The sequence below is a fragment of the Leiobunum rupestre genome, chromosome 3 (genome assembly GCF_980474605.1).
Source record: "Leiobunum rupestre chromosome 3, qqLeiRupe1.1.hap1, whole genome shotgun sequence".
NCBI lineage: Eukaryota > Metazoa > Arthropoda > Arachnida > Opiliones > Sclerosomatidae > Leiobunum > Leiobunum rupestre.
In genome coordinates this window covers 38,521,170-38,532,971 of record NC_143386.1, presented here as the reverse complement: position 1 = coordinate 38,532,971, position 11,802 = coordinate 38,521,170, and the positions used below count along the sequence as shown (strand labels likewise).

At 36.6% G+C, this 11,802-nt stretch overlaps 2 protein-coding genes across 2 annotated transcripts; one reads left to right on the top strand and one right to left on the bottom strand.

Moving 5' to 3' along the window:
* Window positions 1-178: 178 nt before the first annotated feature.
* Window positions 179-7,018, bottom strand: LOC149951714 (phosphoenolpyruvate carboxykinase, cytosolic [GTP]-like). Its single transcript, XM_090168150.1, has 9 exons — window positions 6,697-7,018; window positions 4,462-4,710; window positions 3,906-4,090; window positions 3,637-3,840; window positions 3,359-3,546; window positions 2,734-2,947; window positions 2,442-2,646; window positions 1,532-1,731; window positions 179-1,471 (listed from the first exon to the last, which is right to left on the bottom strand). The coding sequence occupies exons 1-9, from the start codon at window positions 6,723-6,725 to the stop codon at window positions 1,014-1,016; spliced, it is 1,932 nt and encodes a 643-aa protein (XP_090024276.1). The 5' UTR covers window positions 6,726-7,018; the 3' UTR covers window positions 179-1,013.
* Window positions 7,019-7,307: 289 nt separating this feature from the next.
* Window positions 7,308-9,449, top strand: LOC149951713 (uncharacterized). Its single transcript, XM_090168149.1, has 2 exons — window positions 7,308-7,671; window positions 7,744-9,449. The coding sequence occupies exons 1-2, from the start codon at window positions 7,537-7,539 to the stop codon at window positions 9,118-9,120; spliced, it is 1,512 nt and encodes a 503-aa protein (XP_090024275.1). The 5' UTR covers window positions 7,308-7,536; the 3' UTR covers window positions 9,121-9,449.
* The last annotated feature ends 2,353 nt before the right edge of the window (window positions 9,450-11,802 follow it).

The window sequence follows — 11,802 nt, the reverse complement described above, 5'->3', positions numbered from 1 at the left end:
ATAAAGTCTTTAACAGGTTGAAGCGAAACTAAATTTGGGAATATTTGCTTTATTTATATAACAAAAAGGGAGGTTACTTTTTATGCTTCATAAAATGCATTGTGTGTTTTGGGGAAGGGAGAAGCTTTGATGTGACCTTTCAAGGAAGTGGCATTATATGTTAAAAATAAGCTTTGAAAAGGATTCCTGGACGATTTTATTTTTTTCAAGTCAATAACCAATAACGCGCATTGTATATACAAAACAAAACCTTCGGCTTTATAAGCATTTCTTATTCCTGAAAAAAGCTCATTTTCAATAACTTCTAGAACTCGAATTTTTATTTTTAAATTTCACTTTTGCATGTTAACCTTTTATACACAAATAAACATCTGACTAGTTTAACAACGGTGAAATAGATTTTAGGAAATTGAAATTAAGTACACTTGCCTTTTTATAAATCTCTTTAAGAATAATAAAAAGGGATATTAAATATGTGCCATTTATTTTAAGTGATAATTTTTAAGTATTTAAAAAAATAAATCCCTTTTTACTTTCACTTTAAATTCAGTATTTTTAAATTTCATCAAAATTTAGTAGAAAATAAAATTGAGCAGTTCAAAAAAATTGAAATCGGGCTTTAGTTGAAAAAAATAAATTGTTGGCCTTAAAAATTTTAGATTCTAGGAATTTAATTGAAATTAACCTTTGCCTTTACACATGTATTAAGGACAAATTAAAATATCCTACTTTATTTATACCATTTTTATCTTTTATTTTGGTGTTTGGTGTCTAAGGCCTTTGGCCGACACCATAAGTTTGTTCTAAAAAAAACTTAAACCATAATAAAATTTTATGATTTTAAAATTATGTTCTACAAAAAAATTCAATCTCTTAAAAAAAATAAAAATGTGGCTGCATTGATGTAAAAAATATTACACTTTTGAGAATATATGGGCAATGGTAATTGGAAATCTAGTCTAAAAATGCCTAATATTCTCGGTGGGTCTGCGTAGTTTAATTCAAATGAGATCCTACATGGTTCTAACCCTTTCTTTTAGCTTGGAAAGTTCCTCCAAAACCTCTTGTGGCATATCCTCATTAACTTGCTCCGTTAAATACTTGTGCACTTCTTCGCATTCTTGTTGCCAGAATTCTTTAGGTAAGCTGAACAGTTCTTTCATGTTTACATCACCTTTTAAACCATCAACGATTAATGAATTATCTTTGGGGATGTAACCAATCGCAGTTTCTTGAGCTATATCATCTCCATCTACCCTGCGACAGATCCAGTCCAAAACGCGGCAGTTTTCTCCAAATCCAGGCCAGAGGAATTTACCATCATCACCCTTACGGAACCAATTGACGTGAAAGATTCGTGGAAGTTGAAGATTTCCTTTTTTCTCAAAACTTAACCAGTGCGATAAATAGTGACCAAAATTGTACCCAAAGAAAGGTCTCATGGCAAATGGGTCGTGCATTATTACTTTTCCTGCGAAATAAATAATAAATTAAATCTTGCATTAAGGGGAAACATTGAACAAAGTAATACCTTTATGTTCAGCAGCAGCTGTTGCTTCTGATCGCATAGAAGAGCCAATAAAAACTCCGTGTTTCCAATTTAAAGCTTCATAAACTAGAGGAACTCCTTTAGGTCGTCTACCACCAAAAATTATTGCATCGATAGGAACTCCTTTTGGGTCTTCCCAAGCTGGGTCCATTATCGGGCATTGATTAGCTGGTGTGCAAAATCTGTAATTATTAAGAATTAGTTCAGCCATTATATTAATATTTTCTCATTACTTATTTTAAGCAATTTTATGAATGAATACTCATTTTTGTACAACCAATTTTTGAATAATATCTTGGTAGAGGGCACTACCAATTTTAAAGTAAAAATTTCAACCAGAACATGATCGTTTACGATTCTGGTTGACCTAGCGTGAAGTATGCCCAAACACTTAAGATAAACTTCGGCTTTTTACACCTCAAAAATAATTTTTATACCATACTACATTTTATTTCATGGAGAGGCCTATTTAAGACATTAAATAGATGGCTCTGTAAAATAAAACTAATAAAAAGTAGAAATTTAAAATGTTTCTCTTAAGTCTTCTAAAATATTAAATTTCTCAAGACTTGTAAATGTTAGAGGCAGTGACGTAAGAGGTATACTAAAAGGCTATTTTTCTTTACTTAAACCTTTTATGTAGATTTAAGTTATATTTAGCATATCTGCGCAAAATTATGGTATGGCACTAAGTTTAGGGACCACAATGAGGAACCGATCTGATGACATGGAAAAGATACTCATGTGATCTAGCTTAATGACTGAATTAATATATTAGAATTAATTAATCCATGGAAAAAATTTTCCACGGTGGGAATGGTATCCCTGATTGGATGCAGCTTATCTCGTGACATTTTTAGTCTTTTTAGTGAAGAGTTTCCCATCTTAGTACCTAGAATTAGGATGTGCAGCAGGTTTTCCAGAATCTGGCGTCCAATTTTCAACACCTAGCCACGACTTAATTTTGACATCCTTGATTGTGTCATCATCTAAACCTTCCCAAAACACGCCACCATCACTGGTTTCTGCCACATTGGTGAAGATAGTGTTTTTTTGGATAGTCAACATTGCATTTGGGTTAGTTTTCATAGAAGTACCTAAAAATAAGAAGCCAATTTCAGTACTTTAGAGAGTTTATAGAGAAAAGTTCAATCGAACAATGGGGTATCCGAATTTTGTTGTACCTGGAGCGACACCGAAAAAGCCATTTTCCGGGTTTATGGCACGTAGTCTACCTTCCTCATCAAATTTCATCCAAGCAATATCATCACCCACACATTCTACTTTGTAGCCCGGTAGTGACGGGGTCATCATGGCTAGGTTAGTTTTGCCACAAGCACTAGGAAATGCAGCTGCGACATATTTCTTTTTTCCCTGGGGATTAGTGATGCCTAAAATCTACAAAGAAAATGAAGTTAATTTTCAACCCACCCAAGGCTAAGGTACAATTTGGCCTATTTTTCTCTAAAATGTCTTTAAGAGAGAAATCTACAATTACAGCACTATTAAGTTATATGCGTAAGACCATAGTTTCTAGTACTTCTCCCAGATTAAAGTTATCTAATAGTGATCTAATATTGCGTCTTTAAAATATGGGTTAATCCTCTATACAGACAAATGAAAAAATGATCAGTTATCAAAAAATTTCCATGAGATAATAAGAGAGTTTGGCCTCTGAGTGTTCATAAGGAGACTGATTATGTTAAAACCTTTTACGATGCCTCCTAAACCAATGAATAAGCTGATATCTTATCATTATGATTTGAAAGAGGTCTATATCGCACGTCATTGTACGCCTCTGTGTCTTACCAGCATATGTTCAGCGAGCCAACCCTCCCGCTTGCCCAATATGGAACCAATACGAAGAGCAAAACATTTTTTCCCCAATAGAGAATTTCCACCGTAACCACTTCCAAATGAACAAATCTCGTTGTTGTCAGGCAAATGAGATATGATTGTTTTTCCTGGATTACAGGGCCAGTTGTTTACGGGTTGAGCTATAATTATAACGATAAAAATGATTATGTTAACGAAGGAAGTTGGCAAATTAGTTAGAGACGAAAATTAGTCTTAGGAGAGTAGCTTACATTTTAGGGGTAAAGGTTGACCAATGGAATGCAAACATTTGACAAAATCACTCTCCCCAAGGACTTTCAAGGCTGCTGAGCCCATTCTGGTCATAATTCGCATACTAGCCACGACATAGGGTGAATCTGTGAGCTGGATACCAATTTTGGATAGGGGTGAACCAATAGGACCCATGCTAAATGGAATTATGTACATTGTACGACCTGAAATTTAGGTCAAATTAAGGATACCAGGTTATTTTAAGGGAAATTTGTAAGGGTGTTTTGACCTTGCATGCAACCGGGGAAACGGTCATTTAGTGCTTTTTTCATGTCATCTGGTTCCATCCAGTTGCCAAGCATGCCTTTGACACCATCTTTAGGGATAGGTATAGTGTCTCTTTTGTTGTTAGTTGAAATAAATGTTAAGCTTTCAACACGGGCAACATCAGCAGGATCAGTACGGGAGAGCCAGCTGCAATATAATAAGGTCATATTATAATTGAGTATGAGACTGACTGAGGCTAACGCATTTCCGTATTTTGAAGATAATGATTTGTCATTGAATTAAGTATAGATTGAGGTGAACAGCCCTAGCTTTGGGGCATTTTTTAAGAGCACACCCCACAATTAAGGTATTCCCCAGTTTTATAAAACTGGTTTGGTAACTATTCTAAATTCATTGACATACCAAAAAGGTAATTTCATTGATGCTGGTCTTTGTGTTTTCTAAACAGACAACCTTCAATTTTTGGATAGAGAATATTTCAAATTCTTAAAAGCCAGTTTTTTTTATCTTAGTTTCTTTAAAAGGTTAGATTTAATGATTAATTAAGGCATTCTTACCAATTTTCATATTTCTTGAGTGGTACAATCATGCCTTGCTTTTGCATTAAATTAAGCAAATAGTCATTTTCTGCATCACTTCCATCACAAATATGAATATTATCAGGTTGACAGACTCTAGATTTTTCCTCTATGTAAGCTCGTACTCGAGGTTTTAACCTTGTCATATCCCCATGTACGACACTGAGTGACCGTGTCGAACTTGGCGAAATTTGTAATTTGCCACATGATGTTATAACTTTACTGAACCTAGGAACATGACAGCAATGTTCAGTTAACATACTGAAAACTCAGATATTTAATTAGCACATTAGCAATATGAAAAATAAGCAACTGATATCTGGTGCCGCTGAAGCTTGAGCCCAAAGCATACATAAATCAACAGAAAAGTGCTAGTATAAACAATTCCTGCATTTGTTTTTAATCAGACCATTTAAATAAATTCTTAAGAGGCAGACATTATCAATGCAAAAATTGCGGTGCTCTGAATTTCAAGGGTTCTGTGCTATCTTACCCAGAGTCTGTTGTACACGAAACATCTGAATCGGTACATTTATTACTTTCCATTTTATATTATTTCTATAATTTTGTGATTTAAATTGATGGCACCAAATCTCACAACCTAACCACAAAAAAATATATACAACACCAACAATATCATATCTTTAATATCCTAACCATATTTGTGGTTGATTTACCGTCAACTCACACTAGCTATTTAAAAATAACCATTATATTAGTCCGCGAGATTTTGTGCCCAAAAGTACCGTTAGCCCGCGCGATTTCGTGCCCAAAATTACCGTCAACACGCTTAGTTTAATGCCCGAAATTACCGTTAACCGACTTAGTTTATTGCCCGAAATTACCGTTAACCCGCGCAGTTTATTGCCCGAAATTACCGTTAACCCGCGCAGTTTATTGCCCGAAATTACCGTTAACCCGCGCAGTTTATTGCCCGAAATTACCGTTAACCCGCGCAGTTTATTGCCCGAAATTACCGTTAACCCGCGCAGTTTATTGCCCGAAATTACCGTTAACCCGCGCAGTTTATTGCCCGAAATTACCGTTAACCCGCGCAGTTTATTGCCCGAAATTACCGTTAACCCGCGCAGTTTATTGCCCGAAATTACCGTTAACCCGCGCAGTTTATTGCCCGAAATTACCGTTAACCCGCGCAGTTTATTGCCCGAGATTACCGTTAACCCGCGCAGTTTATTGCCCGAAATTACCGTTAACCCGCGCAGTTTATTGCCCGAAATTACCGTTAACCCGCGCAGTTTATTGCCCGAAATTACCGTTAACCCGCGCAGTTTATTGCCCGAAATTACCGTTAACCCGCGCAATTTATTGCCCGATATTACCGTTAACCCGGGCCGCAATGTTTAGGGTCAAAAATATTTTTAGAAATCCCTCATGACCTCATTCAAAGAAACCTCTGTAATTTGACCCATAACTGCTCTGTACCCCTGTATAATGGGCCCAACACCTCTGGTTAAATGTGGGTTTAAATCTGTTGACATTAGCATTAAGTATTACTTCATTAATTACTATACAGTCGGCTTTTTAATGTTTTCTTGATAAAATTAAGTAATTATTTTACGAAATTAAGTGTTTATTTAAAAAAAAATAGTTTGCTTTTAGTATATCCCTTTATATTAGTTGCAAAACTGACGGTACCCCTGGTACCACTCTGCTAATAGGGTATCTGGGTTTCTGTTTGTACTAGCTCCCCCTAAGCCCCCGCATTTGGAAGCGGCACGAACCGGTGAGTGATAGAAGATGATAGAGAAGCCCTCCGCATTTTATAAAATCGTAGATTAGACTTACGTTTTAACCTCTATATTTTGGAAATCAGGTAAAAATTACTGGAATTGCTAACAAAACCAATTTATTCGAAAATTTGAAAATAAAAAGTAATAAAAGTGAGATTTTAAATAATCATCTTAAAGAATCCTATTCTATTCGCCCTGTTATATTTTAATATATACACTAGAAACCCCAAATTCATTAGATACAAAATATTTTCCGTGAAAAAATGTTACCTATCGAAAAATCCATGTTTATGAATTCTATGTGGTAATTTAAAATTAATATTTTTATTTAACAGCTAATTTATTTATTTTATTTAACAGCTAATAAAACTCTGGGCCCCGATATCCAATATTCATCCACGAAAATGTTATCAAAAGGAGAAAAAAAATAGAAAACGTCAAAATAAAATGGAAAATGTCTTACCTAGCGACACAAATTAAAAACGACGGCATATTGATAAAAGGAAAGCGTAGGTTATTTAATTTCCTTAATACGAGGGAAGAAATAAATAATTTAACTGGATTTAAAAAATAAAGATATTTTAAAGACGATATAACTAAAAGAAACAAAAGCAAAAACCACCGGATTTCATCTAAACATCGCCATTTGGCGAAAAATCGCGCCTCTCTAGTACGAGCGCGATTGAGAAACTGGAGCAGTCCTTTCTACTGCTGCAGTACTGTAATCTCCCGGCCAGCAGTTATTCTGCGGCAGCAGAGTGATCCCCACCGAATTTCCCTTCTCAGTCCCCTTTTCGGTTTTTCCTCCCCCTACTTTTATCTGAGCGCTGTTTACGAATTATACCAACGGCTCAAAGTCGAAGGCGACTAGTGCGTCAATCGACCTTATTCCTATTTACGCCTAGTGGCGGAATCAGGGTACTGCAGCGGGGGACAATGGAGATTTTGGTCGCGCCTTATACATTAAGATGGCTCTAATAGTTTAGCAAGTAGTCTCTGAGCACTGCTCTGAGCCTTTACTGTTAAAATGGCGGCGTAGTTTCGCTCGACGTTTGTTTAGGAGATTTATTTCGATTCTTTCCGTTACGGATTTTGGTCGTACGATTCAGATAAGTGTTTTATTTCATTATTTTACACTTGTGCTCTACTTTGAATAAGTTTTTAAAGCAAAATTTTGTCTTTAACGCTTTTTACGGCGTTTTACACTTTAAGCCTTGCCATATACTGCATGATATATAGGATTATAAAAGCCTATTTTTGTCATTAAAATAATTAAGTTTAAGGTATTTTGCTTTTTTGCAAAATGGTGAAAGTGTGCTGTGTGACAGGGTGTCATAGTGACACTAGAAATAAACAATCTTTAAAATCATTAAGTTTCTTTCAATTTCCTAGTGATTACAATCATAGGAAGAAATGGGCAAAAGCTGCGAAACTACAGGTAAATGATGTAAAGAAGTCAACACTAGTTTGTTCGTTGCATTTTGAAGAAAACTCTTGTTTGAAATCAAAGAGGGTTCAAAACAACCCCATTCTTAAACATGATGCAGCACCATCAATATTTCCCTGGTCTACTGAAAATATTGAAACTAAGCAACATTCAGAGCACCCTTATTCGGTACCAGCAGAGCCTTCCAGAGAAACTTCGAAAGAACATTCTTATGTGTATAACGCCGTGCCTGAGAGGTATATTTTACAGTCCGACAGTAGCAGCGAAGATGAGGAAACATTTTCTCTAGAGGACTTAGAAAATCCCTACCCACAAGTTGAAGAACCAAATATTGAATCTCAATCAAGTACGAACACTCCCAATGTGATATTTAGTAGTCAAGCGGCAAGTAGTACTGGATCTGACTACAGTATCATATCACTAGAGAGTTTAAAAAGCCCTACTAAAGAGGAAGTGCAAAGAACCAATTTGTTGCTATTAGAACTTCGCCAAAAGGAGAAATTTACTTTAAATAGATTTCTATGCAGCAATAAGAAAATTAAATTTTATACAGGATTTCCATCGTACCAACAATTTTGGGCTTTTTATCAATTTTTGTTGCCTGAGGCAGCATCGCTTACATACCTTGACCAGGAGGGTGAAACTCGGGAAGAGGTTGATGAAGTACCAAAAGTGAAACGTGGTCCACCAAGAAAATTAACTCCTATGGAAGAATTTTTTATCGTAATGGTGCGCCTCCGTAAAGGCATTCAAGAAGAAATGCTTGCTGACCTTTACAACATCACTCAAGGTTACCTCTCAAAGATTTTGAACACTTGGATAATATTTTTGGCAAACCGAATGAGCAATTTACCAATTTGGCCATCAAGAGAACACGTAGAGAAAACCACACCCGTAGAAATTTTGAAAGCCTTTCCTCGCTTGAGAATAATAGTCGATTGTTCAGAATTCTTTCTGGAAATGCCATCAGCTACCGACGCTCAAAGGGAAACGTTCAGTTCCTACAAGCATTGCAACACCGCAAAAGTTCTCATTGGTATTTCACCAAATGGTCATGTCACTTTTTTTTCAAATGTATATGCTGGACGCACCTCTGATAAAAAACTAATTAAGCATTGTGGTCTGTTAGACAAACTAGAAGAAGGTGATTTAATAATGGCAGATCGAGGATTCGACATTCGAAGTGATTTGGAAATCCGAAAACTGAAGCTTGTAATTCCTTCATTTCTTCAGAAACGAGACCAGCTTCCTGGGAATGAGGTCACCATCAGCCGAGAAATAGCCAAAGTCCGTATTCACATTGAAAGAGCCATAAGAAAAGTTAAAGAATTCCAAATTCTAAGAGGCACCATCCCTATAACATTGACACCTATGCTTGAACAAATATTTTTCCTTTGCTGTCATTTGTCAAACTTCACTGGAGCATTAGTAAAAAAATGAACTACTACAACCCAACAATCAAAAATACCATATCGTATACCAAAATGGTCAAAACATTCTGTATCAAATACCAAAATGGCTAGCAATACCCAAGCCAAATAGTCCAAAAATACCACATCAGGTACTGAAAGTAAACTAATTGTAAAAAAATACCATACCAAGTGTCAAATATTACATCTATTTCTAGATTTAAACTTCTGCTGTTATTAATACATTTTTCAAGTTTTTTTTTCAGGAAGAATATTATATTGTGATCACCTGAAATTATTATTTACCACTTTTCTCATTTTTACCATAATGTTATGTACCATTAATTACCACCTGTTTGGAACCCCATTAAATGGTTAGAAATACCAACCAAATAGTTAAAAATGCCTTATCATATACCTAAATGGTCAAAAATACCAACATTAATGATCAAAAATTCGGTATAAAATACCAAAATGGTAAAATATACCCAAACTGAATGGCAAAAAAATACCACATCCGGTACCAAATAAGAAGTCAAATAGTACATATATTTCTAGATTTAAACTGCTGCTGTTACCAACACATTTTTCAAGTTGTTTTTTCCAGGAAGAATATTATTTCATGATCACAATGCCGTCTTAAGCAGAGTATAATAGGAGCAGTTACATCACTAAAAATTTAATTGCATTTTTATTTATGTAACTGTTGAAGTTCTCTGACAACTCACAAAAAAAAACTAACGAGACAGATGTGCTTTACCTCTCGGGTTGTCTTGGAAATTAGCACGAAACAAACTAAAGTTACGCCGATTATATTAAAATCCTTGATACTGGGATATTTGCAATGATAGTCATGGATGTTATGAGGAGGGCTCTTGCATCAGTGGAATGCTGGTGCAAGGAGGTCCATAACACAGTCAATCCTAGCGAGATGGTTCTGGTTCCATTTACCCGTAAAAGGATATAGGTTTTGTTCAATGGTATTTTCCTATTTGGAACTAAACTAGTGGAGAGGACTGAGGTTAAATACCTTGGTATAGAGTAGTATCGCTCTGTAGCTTTGGACTATGGCTGCCATTTTGAGGGCAGTTTTTTACCTATAGGAAAACACATGGGTGACGTCGACATACGTCACGCCGATATCACTCTATTATCCTTGATAGTAAATTAACATGGAAACCCCATCTTTACTATAATGTCAAGAAGGGAAAATGTTACTTTGAAGCATTAGAAGTACGGTCAGTAAATCCTTGGGCCTCAGTGCCTGAGTTGTATACTGGCTATACACTATGATCATCAGGCCCATCCTGTTTTATGCAGCTGTGGTCTTGTGGTCAAGGGTGTCACTCTTGTGACTGTGCAGACTGAACTGCGCGTCTTACAAAGGCTAGCTTGCGTTGGCATAACCAGAGCTATGAGAAATACCCCAATCCCCAGCAGCTTCTCTAGAAATTATCCTGAATAGTCTTCCTCTACGTTTCTTTATAGAGGAAGCCGCTATTTTTGGGGCCTATAGGCTTAACCAATATGGGTGGTTGGGAAATAGTGACACCAAGCCTCGAACCATTGTTATTTGCTCAATCAGGTACCAATTCTAAAGCTTAGTTTCCACTAGCGCACATCATAATGTAGTTTTATTTATGCCTCAAAAACATTTGTTCGCGTCACAGTTGAGAAACGTTCTGATATCTTGGCTACTAATCTATATTTTAGTAAGCCCTTTGGGTTAACTTCCCTATCCGTACGGAATGGTCTCATATCGCCCTCGGTTCCAGGGGTGAGGTTGCCTGGTTCACCTATGCCTAATTACTAATCTTGGCTTTTTCGAGAGCATTGTGGAACATGCCAGTGTTTTTCAAACAGAAATTTCTGCTATCTGCTTCTATTGTCTCAAGAAAAATTATTGGGGGAAGGTTATCCATTTTTTTTTGGATAACCACTTAACCAGGCCACTCTTAATTAATTAAACCAGTATAGTATTACTTCTAAACTAGTTCTTAGCTGTCTGGACCCCTAAGTGTACTGGGAACCATAAGGTTCAGCTTTACGGGGCTCCTCGACATAAAGGACATTACGGGAATGAAAAAGCTGATGCCCTGGCCAGGGAAGGTGTGGTGACCAAGCTCTGGGGTTCAGAGCCCGTTGACCCCATCCCCCGTGGTGTACAGGTTGGTATCCAAGCATATGGTTGACCAACTTAAGCTCTGGATTCAGATGGATGGTCAAAGGTAGACCAAGGAGTTCATCCCAGGCCCTTCTACCCAAAGAGTGAAAGTAACTCTTACTTTCTACATCTAGTAGGTCACTGGCCTACTTACTGGTCACTGTCAGGTTAAGACGTTTAAAACTTTAAAGATGACCCAATCTGTAAGGCTTGTTTAGCCGTGGAGGAAACGGCCTTTCACATTCTTTGGAGCTGGAACCTTTACGAGGCTCAACAGTTTGAGCATCTCGGGGTGCATCAACTGGAAACTCATGATTTCTCTAAAATTCCGGGCAAGTAGTTTTTAAGCTTCGTATCGGATATAGGACTTTTTCTAATGTCATAGAACTGGGGTTGCATAATGGACTTAAGGTCGAAATGCGCAGTTCTCCGCCCCTTTCACTAACATAGTAATAAAATAAATTTTGTAATTTACAGGGAGTACAACCTTTGGTGTTTTAACCAGGTCAGTCACTCCCACCATGTAGAACACTATGGGGTAATACTCCC

What these genes read in the sequence shown, in the direction of transcription:
- LOC149951714 (XM_090168150.1), bottom strand. Translation starts at nt 6,725, where the DNA reads ATGCCGTCGTTTTTAATTTGTGTCGCTAG. An exon ending in CTTTTTCGGTGTCGCTCCAG is followed by an intron (nt 2,647 to 2,733) that starts GTACAACAAAAT and finishes TCTTATTTTTAG; the next exon opens with GTACTTCTATGAAAACTAAC. An exon ending in GCTGCACATCCTAATTCTAG is followed by an intron (nt 1,732 to 2,441) that starts GTACTAAGATGG and finishes TAATAATTACAG; the next exon opens with ATTTTGCACACCAGCTAATC.
- LOC149951713 (XM_090168149.1), top strand. Translation starts at nt 7,537, where the DNA reads ATGGTGAAAGTGTGCTGTGTGACAGGGTGTCATAGTGACACTAGAAAT. An exon ending in CAAAAGCTGCGAAACTACAG is followed by an intron (nt 7,672 to 7,743) that starts GTAAATGATGTA and finishes TTGAAATCAAAG; the next exon opens with AGGGTTCAAAACAACCCCAT.